At 45.1% G+C, this 18418-nt stretch overlaps 1 protein-coding gene across 5 annotated transcripts in view; it reads right to left on the bottom strand.

The window, feature by feature from the left end:
• SIMC1 (SUMO interacting motifs containing 1) overlaps positions 1-18418 on the bottom strand; it is a 30001-nt gene that overhangs the window by 1308 nt on the left and 10275 nt on the right. For 2 of the 5 annotated variants that reach the window (XM_084839310.1, XM_084839312.1), the window contains exons 2-9: positions 12783-13538; positions 8764-9005; positions 5698-5767; positions 4962-5110; positions 4477-4665; positions 3280-3408; positions 765-921; positions 464-548 (exon numbers count right to left, since the gene is read on the bottom strand). In XM_084839310.1, the coding sequence (XP_084695436.1) occupies positions 464-548; positions 765-921; positions 3280-3408; positions 4477-4665; positions 4962-5110; positions 5698-5767; positions 8764-9005; positions 12783-13538 (1777 nt within the window). Of the gene's footprint in view, positions 1-295; positions 922-3279; positions 3409-4476; positions 4666-4961; positions 5111-5697; positions 5768-8763; positions 9006-12782; positions 13539-18418 lie in introns of those variants that run through there. The other 3 variants (XM_084839308.1, XM_084839311.1, XM_084839309.1) reach the window with 2 other exon arrangements.

Here is an 18418-nt window from a genome sequence, read left to right as displayed (position 1 = left end):
TGGAAACAAGCTAAATTTAACCATTGTGCTCTGTACTGCTATCGAGCAGTTTACTGCTGAAATTGGGTGGCAAACTGGTGATGTCCCCCACTTTTGGGGGGTGCCCTGCAGCGGGAAGGCACCTACACAGTGAAAATGGGCCTGGACCTTGAAGTTGCCCACCTCTGGTATAAAGGAAAAAGTCACTTCAGAATACTAAAATATGGTGATGCATAGACATAACCGGAATTGCAATAATAGATAAAAAGGGTAGATTGAGCAGGCAATTCTATCAACTAAGAAAGTTTTTCCGCCATTGTTAGCCATATTGCCCCTGCTCTGTAGATGGTTTTTTAATGAGTAATGAACAAGCACGTATGAGATGGCTAACAAGTAGTTTCCTCCATGACATTAAACAATAGCATATCTTGATCAGGCTAGGTACTCCACAGACAAGCTGATGAGCTGTAAGCAAGCTGCTCACCTAGGATTATACTGCGATAACTCAGCAACAATAAATTCAAGTGGTGAAGCATCTCATCCCATCTCTGCCACTTTGTTTCATTGTCCTGTGAACAGATAGGTTGTTTTACTAGGGATTTTAGATCTGCTGTGTAGTAATATTTTAACAATTTTGCATGCTGCAGGTGGTTCCATATCCTAAAGGGTTTACAATAAAACTGGGGAAGTATTAAACAAAACATAAATATGGGAGGGGTGGGCACAAGAGCTTTTTCAGCTCTTTCTCCCTTCATGATAAATGAAGAAAAGGAGCGCTGAAGTACCTGGTATGTCAACAGCAGAGAAAAGTGATTCAGAAAATGCAAGATTGTTGCCAAAGACAAGGGCTGTTTGGTGGGTATTCTGCAGCTATGTTGGAAAATGAGCTCCAACACTTTGCATCGCAGGAGATGGCATTCCATACTGCTTAGAAAGAGTTCCCTGCAAGAAGAGACATAGGCGAATGGTAAGTTGTCCCTATTTTTATTTTCTTATTGCTGTACCATCTTTTGCCCAGTGATTTCAAAGAGGCCTTTCCCCTTCCAACTATTTCACTGATTCCCCCACAGTCATCACTTCTGTTATGTCTGGATTGAGTTTTAAGTTTCACCCTCATTCAGTCCATCAAACATGTTCAGGTACAGTAGGGTTTTAACTGGAGAAAATGAAAAAACAGTTGGGTGTTGTCCACATACTGATGACCGCATTCCATAACCCTTCATGAGCTCTCCCAGCAGGGGATAAAACTGATATCTGAGGAATCCTTACGGACAGAATCATTGTTTGCTCTTCCCCATGGCAGAAGTATTAGAGCCTATTCAAACGGCATGTTAACCCATAGTGGCTTATAAGCTACGCACAGTAGCTTATTTTGCGAATAGCCTGCTGTGCCCTGACAAACAATGAGACAAATAAGCTACACAGTGTAGTTTATTTTTCCCCCTTGTCCCTCCTCCCCCCGTAGTCCTCTCACCCAGCCAGGCAGGTATCCTAGCTTCCTTTGTGGATTTTCAAGCCTTTGCCGGGTCTTTCTCCACCCATGTGCAACACAAATGGGAGGAGGAGCTCCAACTCCTTGAAAGTTTGCAGAAATGGAACTTAATTTAATAATTTAATATACAGGTTCCCTTTATGGGGAGCCACCATATGCACTATTGGATAAATGTGGGACTTTGCATTTTCATGGAAAAGTGGGGATTTACCCATTTGGGAACCGCGCTGGTGGGAACTTATTTAGAGTCAGACTCAGCTGAATGTGGCAGGAAAACAAGTTTGTTTAGAGATCACTTGAAAAGAGTAGAGTGGCTGCAGCCTTTTTGGCTGCTCTTGCGGAGTGGCTCTGTATGCAATCTCCGTAACCCATGCTGGTGCGATAGATGACATGCTAACTCACCACAGGTAAAATAACCCTTACTGCAGATCGTGGTTCCCAGGGTATCTTATTTGGGGGAACTAACCCACTGTGGGTGGGAAAGGAGCTCACAGATGACATGCTAAGCCATCATGAGTTAAATAAACCATTGTTTGTTTAACCCACCATGGGTTAACGTACTGTCTGAACCCAGTCTTAATCTAGCTTCAACTTCTGAAACCTGCCCTATAGGAAGGAGCAGAAACACTGCAGAACAATGTCCCCTACCTTCTTAACGCAGTTCAGAATGATAATGGTCAAATTAGTATCAAAAGCTACTCGGGTCCAGAAGATAATCACACTCCTGGCTCTCTCTAAGCTTAGGTCATCAGGGTGACCAAGGATTCAACAACAACAAAAATCCCTTGGCAGCAGCCAGATTGAAAAGGATCCGAATAATCAGCCACATCTAACACATGGAGTTGCCTGGCCATAGCCCTCTCAATTCCTTAAAAATGGCAGGTTAGAAATGTCCTCAACATAGAGCATCTTTTTCAGTCCAAGGGTTGCATTCCTATTGGGGAAAGGTTTTGGGGAGCTCCATTCCATTGCAGGCATGACCAAAGGCAGAGTGGGCAGGGCCAAAATGTGCTTCTTACGATTATGCCTGCTTGGGCCAAACCTCTATATGTTTACTTGGAAGGAAACAAGACTGACTCATTCACCCTTCATTTCACTCTGGTTAACAGCCCCTGTTTTCCTGCCCATGAGCTGGAGCACAAATGCATTAATATGAAACAGAACTAAATAACTGGTAGAAGATAATCTAGTGAAGCTCTAGATACTGCTATGGAATTATTTTGTATGATGTTTTTGTGGATTAGACTACTACTACTTGATCTAGAAGACCAGTAGAGTGCTCCTATTTATATTTATCTAGGCTTCTACACTGAAACTGTCAAATTCTACAACATACACCCAATCCTAAAACAAGGTTACTGTGAAGTAAAATTGTCTTTATTTCATTGATATTTTAAAGATTTGGATTCCCCCCTCCCCTGCTGAGTGCCCTCTGGAGGGCTGGGAAACCTTATGAAGCAGATTTTTAAGTGGCACAAAGGGTTATGGGTGTGGGGAGAGAAGAGAGGGAGAAAGCGCTGTTGCACTAGCAGACATCCATTAGTGCACTGTTGGATTTAACCCATGGCCCATAAACCCAGGGACGTGCAGTTAATATTCTTAATGTGCTCAAAGTAGAACTTTGTTTGGCTGTCCAGATCTATACCAGACCCTTAGTCCTCTCTCAGATGAGACACAGATTGTCCAAAACTTGCTCTTTGCCCAGAAGTGTCTGAATGCCAAAGAGTGTAATGAGTACATTGCCAGGGGCACGAGGGCATCAACACAGGAAAGGCAGTTCTGAGAAGTTTGTTTACACATTCCCTTACCTCTGGCAGCGCTTGGGAATATTCAGCACTGAAGGAAACACTATGGCTGCAATTTTATTGGCACTGCAGGTTGGAGACTTGTCCACTTCTACGGCTATAGAAAGCATCCTCTGGAGAAGTGCTACCTCCCTAAGCCAGAGAATCAGGAAACAAAGTGTTACTTTTCACCCCACCATAGGGTATCAAGCCATGGTCCTATGGAACCAATGTAACGTTTGGAGCACTCTTTCCCAGCCTGCTGCCCTCCAGATGTTTTGGACGACAACCCCCATAATCCTTAACCAGCCATGCTGGCTGGGGCTGAATGGGTGATGTACTGTGGGGCATAACCATTTTGGAAGAGAAGGAAAGGCTAGTTTATTGCCTGAAATATGGGAGACCTGGAACATTCAGATTGATACTTACATACCCATGGGGACTGAATGAATGAATGAGATGTGAGCCTATTTCAAGCAACATGCCCAATGGGATGTGGCTGCTGTCAAATGGTTTCTCTGACTGGAACTCCACCCAGCCATGGGAATGTCTGAATCCACTTCCCATGCAGGAGGGTTCCATGATCACATAGTATGTACCAGCTTTCCCCAAGCTGGTGCCCTCCAGATGTATTGGACTGCAACTCCCATCATTGGCCATGCTGGCTGGAAATGATGGGTGTTACAGTCCAACACATCTGCAGGGCACCAGGTTCAGGAAGGCTAGGATATACCAACACTTCTGATTTCCAGGGTATTATAGGTACTACATGATCCAAATCTCCCTGCAACTGCCTGGTGTTCCACTCAAGGGAACATTTATTTTGTGCAGCTATCAATCTGCAGTGTGAGTAATAGCAACAGAAGGGAGGCCCTGTCCAAGAGGATACTGATCTGTATTTTCTGTTGGCATCTACTGAAGGCAGGACTGGGGGTTAGCAGGCTCAGGTCTCAGGCATAGTGACACAGACAGACCAGCACCACACACTACCAAGACTATCCTTACCTTAAAGGATACCCTAAAGCAGTCATCAAAGGCAAATGCAAGCAGGAAAATCAGTATTTCCCTAGTGCATTTGCCATCCTAACTTGCGAAAGACATCTAGCTGCCCACCTCAAACAGGTATGGTTTTGTTTAATTAAAAGTTAGCAATTTTGGTGAGGGGAGAGAATATATAATGCAAATCTCAAAAAGGAAAACATCAGCTCCTCTTCTGCTTACTTTTGGGTCTGAAATTGTGAAGTGGCATCATCTGTTTGCACATTTTGGTCTAAGTGCAGTTCTGGTGTGGAGCTGCTGCTCTCATGCCTGGGTGGTTCTGATGAAGGACTTCTTGCTTCCTGCAGAGGACTTCTGTGCTGGGGAATCCTTTCTCCTGTGACTGCAGCCACTAGCCATTCAATCACTTCCCTGAGACAGAAATAGCTTTAGTTAGGGATGTGCTTTTGTGTCCTCTTACCATGCCCTCGGGTGCTGGTGTGTGGTCAGTGGTCTCGGATGATAACCGCAGATGCTCATGGGCTTTGTTGAAGTGTGGCATCACAAATTTTTATAGTGCTTTAGGTGGACACATATATGTGAAGGTTACCAAGGCCCAGTGTGGCAATGGGCCCAAGTGATAGACAGCCCTTGAAAAGTGACACTTCCCAAGGTCTCGGCTACCTGGCACATAGGGAGGATCTGTGGGGGGTTAAGATGCTAATTACTTTACGCTGTTGAGGCACCGGTCATAGGAAAGCACCGCCTTGGCAATGGATCTGTGCAGAGTGCCTGTTCTGGCCATCTTCTGGAAGTCATCCTCTAAGGTCTGGATCACATACTGCAAGAACAGGAGTCGTCCAGGAATTTTTTTTCCCTGAGGGAGCCAGACAATTTCAGAGACAGAATCATGAATCATAACAGGTTTAGCATGGCAAGCGGCAAACAAAAGCGCCTGGGCTGAAGCTGATTGGCGTGAGCCAATTACAGGCAACGTGCACAAAGCAAGAAAGGTAAGAAAGCCTTATGTGAGGCAAGCCACTTGCCCAGAGTAGGCCAGGCAGCAACCCAGCAGATGTGCATGGTAGCTAGGGCAATTTTGCCTCACCTGTCCCCAAATGGGGAAGAATGACTGAGGTGATCTGTGTGCCTGCTCAGTCTGCTAACTGTTAATGAGCAACTTCAAGGCCCCTGCTGCTCTCCCTTGTGATTTTTTAAATATTTACACTAGACCTGGAGAGCCCTTGAAAACGAGGATGCCTTCAAATAGAGGACTGTCCTCTGTCAAGTAGGGCACGTGGCCACCCTAAAGCCTATACTCACCTGGGAGCAAGCCCCATTGAATTCAATGGGACTAACATCTGTGTAGACAGGTACAGGATTGCACTGAGTTGCAAAGCAAGGGCTGGCAGAATTATAGTTGCTTAAAAATCCTTCCTATACAGTGGGATGAAATCAACATACCTGTTCTTCCATGACCTCGCATAGCAGCTGCCAGTCCCACACCACTGTTTCCACCTTGGCTGGGTGAAGTCTAAAATTGAGAATGAGTCCTGTTATGCCATCAAATACTTTTCACAACCTTTCCTTCCAATAACCAGTCTGGTATATTTCAAAACAACGTTCAATCTATTGATTCCTCGGCTATACACTATTTTCAGCAATGAGGCAGTATCATGTGCCCTCAGGTGCCCTGGCTTCAAATTAGTAAAGAATTGGGATAATTAATATCCATATTACTTTAGCATAGAGAAAGGCACATTAACTATTACCAGCTGGTTTTTCTGGTTAGCAAGGCTCTTTTCCTCTTCTGGCCCTGGCTCTAAAACGTGAGGTGGACCTCCCTATAGTGCTGTGGTTAGTTGCAAAGATATTAAGCTCCTCCCTGACCAATCTCACCTTGGTTCGGGCATGTATTGATTGGGCCAGCAGGTACAGGAATGCCCTTGTAATACTAGAACCCAGGGTCTCATCCCATGAAGCTCAATAGTGGGAGATCCAGCACAGAAGAGTCACCCAGTGCATAGTCCAGTTGTGGAATTAGCAGCCACAAGATGGAATGACAACTGCCAATTTGGATGACTTTGAAAGGGGATGAGACAAATTAATGGAGGATAAGGCTACTGTAGTGGCTACTACTCATGAGGGCTACATATTACCTTTAGGATCAGAGGTAGTATGCCTGTCAATACCGATTGCTGGGGAACATGAGCAGGAGAGTGCTAGCGTACTCATGCCATGCTTCTCATAGGCACCTGGTTGGCCACTGTGGGAACAGACTGTTGGATGAGATGGACCTTCGACCTGATCCAGCAGGTTGCGCTTAAATTCTGCTCTTCCATACTTGTGCATCATAGGCCATATGCTATATTCTGTTGCCCCAGCCAGTGCTTCAGTTGGGGAGCTTCACTGCATGTGGGCCTTTCCCAGCTGGGGAAAGCTGGGTAGAGCGAATCTGGGTCCCTGACGAAGGTGCCAGCTGGAGGAGCACTCCTCCAGCCAGCGCCTCAGTGGGGGAGCCAAATTTGCTTCACCCAAGCTTTCCCCAGCTAGGGAGAGCCTGGGTTTGCTCACTCCTCCTCTGTGTTCCCTGCACAAGGAAGGCAAGAAAGGAGCAAAGCAACTGAGCCATGGCTCAGTCACTTTCCTGCCCTCTCTCCCTTCTGAAGGGAAGGTGCTTCAGGCAGGGAGAGTTCCCTCTCTGTGGTGGGTCAAATTTGGCCTGCGGCACAGAGGTTCCCCATCCCTGACTTCAGTGATCACTTAACAGACAATCATAGAATCATAGAATAGTAAGGTTGGAAGGGGCCTACAAGGCCATCGAGTCCAGCCCCCTGCTCAATGCAGGAATCCAAGTCAGAGCATCCCTGACAGATGGCTGTCCAGCCTCATCTTGAAGGCCTCCAGTGTGGGAGAGCCCACCACCTCTCCAGGTCATTGGTTCCATTGTCGTATTGCTCTTACAGTCAGGAAGTTTTTCCTGATGTTCAGCCGGAATCTGGCTTCCTGTAACTTGAGCCCATTATTCCGTGTCCTGCACTCTGGGATGATCAAGAAGAGATCCTGGCCTTCTTCTCTGTGACAACCTTTCAAGTACTTGAAGAGTGCTATCATATCTCCCCTCAGTCTTCTCTTCTCAAGGCTAAACATGCCCAGTTCTTTCAGTCTCTCTTCATAAGGCTTTGTTTCCAGTCCCCTGATCATCTTTGTTGCCCTCCTCTGAACCCTCTCCAGTTTGTCTGCATCCTTCTTAAAGTGTGGTGCCCAGAACTGGACGCAGTACTCCAGATGAGGCCTAACCAGTGCTGAGTAGAGGGGAACTAGTACTTCCCAGGGTTTGGAAGCTATGCTTCTATTAATGCAGCCCAAAAGAGCATTTGCCTTTTTTTGCAGCCACATCACATTGTTGGCTCATATTCAGCTTGTGATCGACAACAATTCCAAGATCCTTCTCGCTTGTAGTGTTGTTGAGCCACATATCCCGCATCTTGTAACTGTGCATTTGGTTTCTTTTTCCTAGGTGCAGAACTTGGCATTTATCCCTATTAATGTCATTCTGTTGTTTTCTGCCCAGCGCTCCAGTCTATCCAGATCACTTTGAATTTTCTTTCTGTCTTCCAAAGTATTAGCTATCCCACCCAATTTTGTGTCATCTGCAAATTTGATCAGCATTCCCTGCACCACCTCCTCCAAGTCATTAATAAAAATGTTGAAGAGCACTGGGCCCAGTACTGAGCCTGAAGTACCCCACTCATTATCTCTCCCCAGTTTGAGAGGGTCCCATTGATAAGCACTCTTTCAGTCCGATTCTGTAGCCAACTGTGAATCCACCGGATCGTTGTTTCATCTAGCACACTTCGAGCTAGTTTGCTCATCAGGATGTCATGGGGCACTTTGTCGAAAGCTTTGCTGAAGTCGAGGTATATGATGTCTACAGCATTCCCACAGTCTACAAGGGAGGTTACTTGATCAAAAAATGAGATCAGATTCGTCTGGCTGGACTTGTTTTTGACAAATCCATGTTGGCTTCGAGTAATCACGGCATTGTTGTCAAGGTGCTTCCAGATGGATTCCTTTATGATCTGCTCCAGAATTTTCCCAGGGATTGATGTCAGACTGACTGGTCTGTAGTTCCCAGGTTCCTCCTTTTTACCCTTTTTAAAGATAGGGACAACGTTAGCCCTCCTCCAGTCATCTGGCACTTCCCCCATCCTCCATGATTTCTCCAAGATAATAGACAGCGGTTCTGAGAGTTCTTCTGCCAGTTCCTTTATTACTCTAGATGCAGTTCATCTGGCCCTGGAGATTTGAACTCCTTCAAAGTAATTAGGTGTTCCTTGACCATATGCCTATCGATCTCAAGCTGCAATCCTGCCCCTTCAGCCTGTACTTCGCCAGGGGGGTCAATCAAAACTAGGGCCTTAATTTACACAACCACAAAGCTGGGGAAGGGGCTTTGTCAACTGAAAGGATTAGTGGTTCCATGCAAGATAGCATCAAATACAAGAGTTCTATTAATAGGATACGTACGCTTGAATTTTCATCAACAGCAAGTAAGCATCCTTCTGTAATTCTGGTTGCACATCTTGGCACTCTGGGCTCAGCAGAATCTGCCTGACCACACACGATGTGAACTCCTTTGGGGGGTAGTGCTGGCAGGATACATAATCCATAAGGAAGTCCAAAGTCCCCTGGAAGAAGTTCTCCTCAATTGTGCTGGACACCATGCTCAATCTCTGGGATGGGATAGGCTGGACTTTCAATTGCTTGTTCTGTGAATACAGTGGGACATCAAAATTGCATACAATTTGTAGGCACCAGTGATACGGTGTGGAAATTTTATTTTGAGTTTTTTTTATTGCTTTTTTACATGGAAAATTTTCCATTCATTAGAAACTCATACTTTCCTAAAATCAGCTAGTAATGTAGGGTAGTACCCAACTGTGATACATTCCATGGGGTTTTCTTGGCAAGAATACTGGAGTGGGTTGCCATTTCCTTCTCCAGTGGACCACATTTTGTCAGAACTCTCTGCCATGAGCTGTCCGTCTTGGGTGGCCCTTCACGGCATAGCTTATGGCTTCATTGAGTTACGCAAGCCCCTTCGCCACAACAAGGCAGTGATCCGGGAGAGAGCGCAGGACAGGAAGGCCTGGCGTGCTATGGTCCATGGGGTCACGAAGAGTCGGACACGACTGAACGACTGAACAACAACAACAACCCAACTGTGTCTCAGCACTAGCTCTTGATGTTGCACAAGTATAAACCAGCACCTGCTAGGGCAATGGGAAAAAGTGCCAATTTGCTGCTGAATTTCAGTGCCACTGTTGAAATTTGGTGGCAAAGTGGTACTTTTTTCCATTGCCCTAGCAAGTGCCAGTTATGGTGTGCAAATGTTGGTTTACCTAGTGCAATGTCATTAGTGCTAGCACTGGGGCACGTTGGATACTGTACTAAAATCTAAACTCAAAATTGCAATTAACTTTTCCCAGGTGACCATCTCAAAGGAGTGCACATATTTATGTACACAGCTCTTCAAGCATCCTAAAATCAATATGTTAAAAAATGAAGGCACTGAAAACTATTTTCTTAAAATTAAAAATATTGTAATGGAACAGTATGCTATTGAGTTCTTATGAACCCAAATATTTCCAAATAATCCAATAGAAATAATTTCCAAATAAAGCTTTGAATTTTTTTGAATATACACACCTAGGGCAATTTACTGACATGTTTTCCTAATCAAGTATTTCCGTTCAACACTTTTGGCTATTGAAAAAACAGCTCATATTTAAAACAACATGCAAATAAAACTGACATACTTTTAGTCTTGCTTACTAAATACAACAGATACGCAGACGATACCACCCTAATGCGAGAAAGTGAAGAGGATCTAAAGAACTTCTTGTTGAGGGTGAAAGTGGAGAGTGCAAAAGCTGGTTTGAAACTCAATATTAAAAAAACAAAGATCATGGCATCTGGCCCCATCACTCCCTGGCATATAGAAGGGGAAGAAATGGAAGCAGTAACAGATTTTATTTTCTTGGGCTCCAATATCACTGCTGACGATGACTGTAGCCATGAAATTAAAAGACGCTTGCTCCTTGGGAGGAAAGCTATGGCAAACCTAGACAACACAGTAAGAAGCAGAGACATCACCTTGCCAACAATGGTTTGTATAATCAAAACTATGGTTTTCCCAGTAGTAAAGTACGGCTGTGAAAGCTGGACTATAAGGAGCACCGAAGAACTGATGCTTTTGAACTGTGGTGCTGGAGAAGACTCTTACGTGTCCCCTGGACTGCAAGGAGGTCAAATAAGTCCATCCTAAAGGAAATCAACCCTGAGTGCCCATTGGAAGGACAGATACTGAAGCTGAAGCTCAAATATTTTGGCCACCTAATGCGAAAAGTCCCTGGAAAAGACCCTGATGCTGGGAAAGATTGAAGGCAAAAGGAGAAGGGGATGGCAGAGGATGAGATGGTTAGATAGCATCACCGATGCAATGAATATGAACTTGAGCACACTCCGGGAGAGAGCGGAGAACAGGAAGGCCTGGCGTGTTATGGTCCATGGGGTCATGAAGAGTCAGACACGACTTAACGACTGAACAACAACACTAAATACAAAAACAAACATGCAAAATTTTTCCAGTAAGTTTTCCAATTTGGAATTTCCCACAAGATTCATGTCATTTCTGGGCACTGAGGCCTAGCTTGCTCCTTTACAGTTTATCTGGAAACTCTTCAGTAAGCTGAAGGAAACATCACTCTATAACCTCAAGGGTTACTGTATTTCAAAAACCTTCAGCTCTGTGTGAAGTATCTCATGCCTGTCATAAATACCATGGAATTTAGTGGGACTTGCTTCTGAATACACATACATAGAATTGCACTGTTAGTCTCTCTCTCTCTCTCTCACACACACACACACACACACAAACGAACCATGTGGCTATCAATCTGTGGTTTGCTGGAAGATCCACCCTCATGCAACACTGGATGCACACTAGGCTCAAGCCTTGCCTGAAGCTGAATATTGCACTCTGCGTGGCCTCAGTCAAGCACCGTCAGTATGACTCTTTCCACCTATTTTCCAGACCAGTGAAGCACTGTTCTAAGCCACCAGGGCCTCTTTTAAATATAATCCAGTTAAGGACGAAGAGGATGTAGCCACTCTGCTCAGTAAGGACTAATGCTGTCTAGCCATAAAACACTATTCTGATGAGAGCATTAGAGGTTGAACATACTAATGTGATAACAGGCAGTTTGCTCCCGTTGTGTGCCTCTTGGAGGAAGCGAGGTCGTTTGCCACTACATTAATAAATTTTATTGTTAGCTGCCTTGAGTGCCATTCTTTGGCAGAAGGTGGGATATAAAAGTAATAACATGCCCTTGCCAAACTAGACAAAATAGTAAAAACCAGAAATTACTCAGGCAACAGCTGATGAAAGAGATGTATGCTGTTTTGGACTATTTCAATGTAGGCTATATTTTGAAGTGGAGATCTTGAAGCTAGTAGCAGTAGTAGTTCTCATTAATATAAACCTTCCAACTGGGGTTCCAGCATAAGGCCCATCAAGCTCCCAATACAGCTCAAGGCATGCCCACCACACCCTGAAATTATTAACCCATCTTCAGGACTAGGAAGACTTAAATACAGGGTCAGGGAAGCTGGTGCCGTCCAGATATTGGACTCCAACTCCTATCACCTCCAGCCAGCATGGCCAACTGGTCGCGGATGATGGGAGTTGGAGTCCAGCAACATCTGGAGGGCCACAAGTCCCCCAACCCTGCCTGAATAGGACAAAAAAGCTGTCCCTGGTTGAAGGATGTTCAGATGCTGCCATAGATGACTTTGGGGGGATGGGAATGCTTGCTCCTCTGGTATTCAGGACACCGCAAAGCACATCTATGCCTGCATAAAACTGTTTGATATATCTGTAAGCTATAAATTCTTCAAAACAAAAAAAAATTCCAGAAACTATTTTGCATCCCCACCCCATCCCAATGTTAACGCCTTATTAGGGTAGCTTTGATGGTTTGGGATCAAACAGGTTGTGTCCATTTGAGGGGGGGGGGAATTATTAACCTGGCCCCTAGGCATCTGCTGGGTAGGATGTTTTGCCATCCAAATCATCCAAGTTGGAAACCCCTGCCTTACAGCTGACTCTATATTTGGAGGGAATGGGGCAGCGATCTCCCCCCACCTATCTCCTTCCCACTTGCGGCAGAGAGATCCCTCCACAAACAGGTACATTTGCTCCAAAGTGGAGCTCCCGAGTGCCACACATAATCCTTTACTGTTCTCCACTGGAAATCTCAACAGAATATTGAGCATCTGCCCTGTCCCCTACCCCACTAGCCTAAATGGGCACAAGCTGCCACTGGCCCCACACAAATGATGCTCCACAGTCCAAAGTAAGCCTGTCTGAATGGTGCATCCAGAACACTACATTCGTGCCCTCAATCTTAGAAGAGTCTACCCCCTCTTCTCAGCATTCCAGGTGCCCAAATCTGCCTGGGGAACTGGTCTCTCCCACAAATTACCTGTCTGGCATCCTTTTCCTGCACCACATTTTGGAGAAAGGGGTGATGTACAGGCACCCCCTGGAAATACTGCAATGTTTTCAACCAGACCTTGATGTCGATCTGCTTAGCTGGTTCCTGAACGTCTGATTTCACAGCACTCGGTGCTGGGTTATTTGCCTCTAGCAGAAGCAGGTCGGCTTCTGCCAGAGATGTGGAAATGCTCCTAGGAGGGCAGGACGGCATGGAGCTTGGGGAGGGCTGGGGTTTGGGATCTCCCTCAGGCGGGCAAGTACTGGGAGGCTGTTCCACACAGTCCAAGAAGCTTTGGCGTTCAGTGCTGTCATTAGCGGAGGAGGAAGAGAAAACATCTGACTCCAGCTGCGGGCTTCCCAGAGAGCCCAAATCGCTGTTGTACGTGGTGTGGCTGCTGCTTTCAGAGTCCACATCATAGCCAGTGATGAGGGAGAAGCTGCTGCTTTGAAAGCAGGGCTGCTTCACCTCATCTTCTTTGGGGGAAAGTCGCACACAGTCTCTGTCCCACATTCCAGTTGGCACGCCAAATTTGTTCTCCATGCCCGCCGTGGCGAGGATCTTAGGACAGCACACAGGCTGAGTGCTGACCGGTGTCGAGTGCATAAGGCCCTGAGCAACGTAGCTGCTGCCATGAAAAGGGCTGATCATGGTCTCCTCGGCCTCGGTCAGATCAATGACACCAAAGTCATTGCGTGGTGTTGTTTGCACAACCAGGTCATCTCCGGTCAGATCGATAACCTCCTGCAAGGAGAAAATCAGTGGGGCGGGCGGAGGGGAGAAGAGAGAGGTTTTGGTCACTGTACAATCTAGAATGAAACAAAGCATCTCAACAAAATACTTCCATCCTGCCCAGCTTTGATTTACAATACCCTAAATGGTTAAATGGTTTGGGGCCTGCATATTCTAGAGCGGCCTCCCCCAACCTGGTGGTCTCCAGATGTTTGGGGCTACAATTCCCATCAGCCCCAGCCAGCATGGCCAATGGTCAGAGATTAGTGGGAGTTGTGGGCTGGTTGGGAAAGGCTGCCTTAGCAATTACTGTATTCCCTAAGACAAGTGTGTTGGATCTCATTCGACCTAGTGGCCGAATTTTGGAGAAGGTCTCAGGGGCTGCATTCTAATAGGAGCGGCTGAAGGCCAAAGGGGCAGGGCCAAAACTACGTGCATATTCTAGCTTACAGCTCTTGCTGCCAGTAACTAAGCTTTAGAAGAGGCATTTCAAACTTTCAGAATGAGAAAAAACCTGCACAAAAGCCAGGAAACGACCAAATGACTGGCGCTTGGGGGAAAGGGGTGGGGGCAGCAGAAGAGAGAATCCCAGAGGGCTGGACTGGAACTCCAGGCAGGTGCCCGCTCCAAATCTAAGTCTACTGAAGGTGTTGGAACACTTACCCATATGTCTGGGAGTGTCCTATTATTGATTTGTTTTGGTCTGAAATTCACAGGATTGTGAAGATGACTTTATAACCATCACTGTTTGTTAAAGATACTCAGTTTTCTCTCAGGCTTATATCCCTAATCCGTATATGGAATTTGTAGCCAGAGTTATGTATTCTTTGAGCATGGGGAGTAGCCAAGACAACTATTATACAGCATTGAAAAGAAAAAGCAGCTCCTGACTTGCAACAGTAGATAGCTGATGTGTGTTCTTTTCGACATTTGAACTGGCTCTTTTTTGATGGAATGGTAATGGAGGAGAACCTTCAAGCAATTTGGTCTAACTTCAATGAGTCGTTTACTTTGTAGGAATATATTTTTAGAAGGTATCCTTTTTTCCTCATATATCATATATCATTATAGATCATATATTGGTTTATATTTTTAGTTAACTTAGATCAGGGGTGTGCAACCTACAGTGCTAGGACTGCATCAAGCCCTCGGCACAATTTCATGCAGCCCTTGGCCTCTCTGCATATGAACAGTTTAGATCTCTGGCAAGAGCAATCTGCTGAGTGGAAAGGAAGAGGGAGGGAGAGAAAAGGGGCAGAAAAAGGGATGACATTCACTTTTGCCTTGGGCCCCACCTACCACCTACATATGGCCTGTCAGATTACCTGTGACGGAATATGGCCCTCGACAGAACAAAGGTTGCCCAACCCTGACTTAGATTATATTGTTACCTCATATTTGTAAAGTCAGGAACTTGACCTATCTATTTCTTCTGTTTGTTTTTCGTTTGCACGTTTCATAAAAATGAAAATAAAAAACCAAATCTAAGGCTACAATCCCATACGTACTTACTAGGGAGTAATGCCCACTGAAAGCAATAGGATTTACTTCTGAGTAAATGTGCATATGATTGCACTGCAACTACAATATAACAATAGATATCAACACATATATTAAAAGAATAACTGAAATAGTAGCAATATTTTTTTTAAAAAACCCAAGTGAAATGTGAGCATTAATTTGAATCAGTCCATAATGCAGGGATGTTGAACCTCAGGCCAAATCTGGCCCGCCTGGGGTCCTAGTCTTGCCTGCCAGGGTTCTCCAGATGGTCACTCCCCCTTCCTCTGGTCTCACCCCCTTTCCCACCCAAACATCAATAGTTTCCAGCTTTTGTGCAGATTCCCCCCCCCCAATTCTAAAAGGTTGAAATGCCTCTCCTAAGGCTTAGTTATTATTTATTTATTACACTTATATCCCCCCTTTCTTCCATCATGGAACTCAAGGTAGCTACATGCAGTTCCCAGGTGGTCTCCCCTCTGGGCACTGACCAGATCCAGACCTGCTAAGCTTCAGCAAAGTAGTTAACTCATGGGCCTTCAGACTATGCCCTGGGTCTAGTTACTGATTGTCAATAAAACCCTTAAGGTAAAATATGCTGGACTTCCTGATATTTCTGGGGTTTGGGGCCCCAGCCCCCTTTGCCTTCAGTCCCACCCACCACTGGAATGTGGCCCCTCTGAAACTGAATTTGGCTGACAGAGATTTAGGATCCTGCCATAAGGGGCCAAGCCAATCAAAGCAAATCTGATGTCATGACTTCTGCAGAGCGCATTATCCTGTGGGGATTTTTTACAGTCTTGCTAAATTAGCAACAACTAGATTTAAAATCTTGAAGGCCGATGTGGCCATGCTTTGTGAAAGGGCCCACAGGGGAGGTGGCATAGTAACAGCCTCAGGTGAGGGGCCTGAAAAGAAAAAAAACCTTGGGAAAAACAACCTGGCACCAGGGGGATTATACAAGGGGCAAACCAGTAAACAGCACGGCTTCCCATGGAGGATTTACAATACTGGAAGCAGCAAAGTAAATCTCATATAATTACATTTTAAAGGATGAGGCTATGGTTGAACGTTCAGAGTTATAGCAAAAAAAGAGCAAGCTTTTACTGCCCACCATGAGGACGATCATTTGGGAGCAAAGCAGTTCTAAATAGAAGACCCAAGCAAGCTTAAACCTACTTCCAATATGCTGACATTGAAACCAAAGAGAAGGTGACTAAAGGTCATTTCCTCTGGCCTCTTGCAGTTTAAACTCTCCTTGCTGGAACATCTAGGTATTTGAATGCTGCATCAGAATTAAAGGGCCAACAGAATTCCAGTTTGGCAGGAGAACTCCCTGTTTCTCATCAAGCTCCCAACCAGCATCTACCCCTTCAAGTGGATCTCAGATGGTAAACCTGGATTTCACAGGCCCCTGGATCTTGATTTAATTCTCAAATTCCCTAGTTCCCAGCCTTCTAGATAGCTTAGGGCCAAGAAGCAGCTAAGGACATTTTCTAACCATTAGAAGAAGTCACTAATGTAAAACTAAGATGACATCTCATTCAGAATTCTGAAGAGCAGGTACAGACTTAGAAGGGAATAGCATGACAAATTCAAATGACATGTCCTATATACTAGCATTGGACAACTTGTCCCCCCTCTCCAGATTTTTTGGCCTACAACTCCCATCAGCCCTACCCAGCATAGCCAATGGTGAGGGATCATGGGAGTTATAGGCCAAAGCATCTGGAGGGCCACAAGTTGCCCATGCCTGATATACAGTACGGTGCAAAAGTCTTAGGCCACCATTAGATTTGTTGTTTTAGCAAAGGTATAATGACCATATATAATTATTTCTCGGTCTCTTCGTTAGAATACAACCAGAAAATATAGGAAATTTGAATGCAATATTCAACAATAGAAAAAAAAATCGGAAAAAACAGCTTCCATAGGCTAAAGTGGCAAGTATTTAGTGTAACCTCCCCTTACACTAGAGTAACAGCAGGCGCCTGGCCAGGAATGGTCTTTGTGGAAGGGTAGCAGCCAAGAAACCACTTTTGCGGAAGGGAACAGGGTAAAAAGGCTAAGATATGCTAAAGCTCACAAAGATTGGAATGAGGATCAGTGGAAAAGAGTATTATGGAGTGATGAATCCAAGTTTGAAATTTTGGGGTCCAATTGTCGACAATATGTGAGAAGAAGAGCTGGAGAGAGATGGACGAATGAGTGCTTGCGGCCTTCAGTGAAACATGGTGGAGGGTCTGTCCTGGTTTGGGGCTGCATTTCTGCCAGTGGTGTTGGTGATCTTGTCCGTATTGATGGGATCATGAATGCTGAAAAGTACAGACAGGTTTTAATTTATCATACCATTCCTTCTGTAAAGCGCCTGGCTGGGAATGGTTTCATTTTTCAGCATGATAATGATCCCAAGCACACTGCTAATGCAGTGAAATCATATTTAGCGAGGAAAACAGCTGATAAAACACTGACAGTCATAGACTGGCCTCCACAGAGTCCAGACCTGAATATTATAGAAGCAGTATGGGATTACCTGGACAGAGAAAGAAATAAAAGACAACCTACATCTAAAGAAGAACTCTGGGAAGTACTGAAAGAAGCCTGGTATAATATACCAGAAGATTACTTCAGAAAACTTCAGGATAGTCTCCCCAAAAGAGTTCAAGATGTGCTTAGAGCCGAGGGAGGTCACACTAAATACTGACTTTTGCCTGTACATATTTTCTGTATTTTCTGTTTGTATCTTAATACAGAGACCGGAAAATAATTATGGATGGTCATTAAAACTTTGCTAAAACAACAAAGCTGGTGGTGGCCTAAGACTTTTGCACAGTACTGTATACCAAAGGTGGGCAGACATTAGATCAACTCTATCCTAGGAGAAGAAAAAAAGCACCCAAACAGTCCAATGAGGACTGAGCCTGCTTAGGGTGCGCAGAACGCTAATTGCTGAAGAGAGGAATGGAAAACTGGAGTAAGGTGTGGATGGAGAGGGGCAATGGAACAGAGTCTTCTGAAGGGGGACTGGCTGCCTGGCTGCCTAACACCCTGAATAGATGCATTCTACACTGCAACATTTGGTTGCAGGTCCCACTGGTTGGACTGATCTGACAAGAATAATGTCAGCTTAAGGAACATTAAAGATTATACAGCAGTGGTGGGGAATGTGTGGTCGTCCAGACTTCCATCAGCCCTAGCCAGCATAGCCAATGGTGAGGGGTGACAGAAGCTGCAGTTCAACAAAATCTGGAGAGCCACATGTTCCTCATCCCTGTTATAGAGGCTACATTTTTAAAGAGTTTACAAAGAAACTGCTAAACAAAAATTTGGACTTTCACTGCCCAGGTGAGGGCCTAGCGTCTGTTGATTCGAAAACGTTTACTTGGCAGTGC

This window comes from Heloderma suspectum, chromosome 2 (genome assembly GCF_057233095.1).
Source record: "Heloderma suspectum isolate Gila_16-S chromosome 2, 16-S_ref, whole genome shotgun sequence".
Lineage (NCBI taxonomy): Eukaryota > Metazoa > Chordata > Lepidosauria > Squamata > Helodermatidae > Heloderma > Heloderma suspectum.
This window is presented reverse-complemented; position numbering and strand designations above follow the sequence as displayed.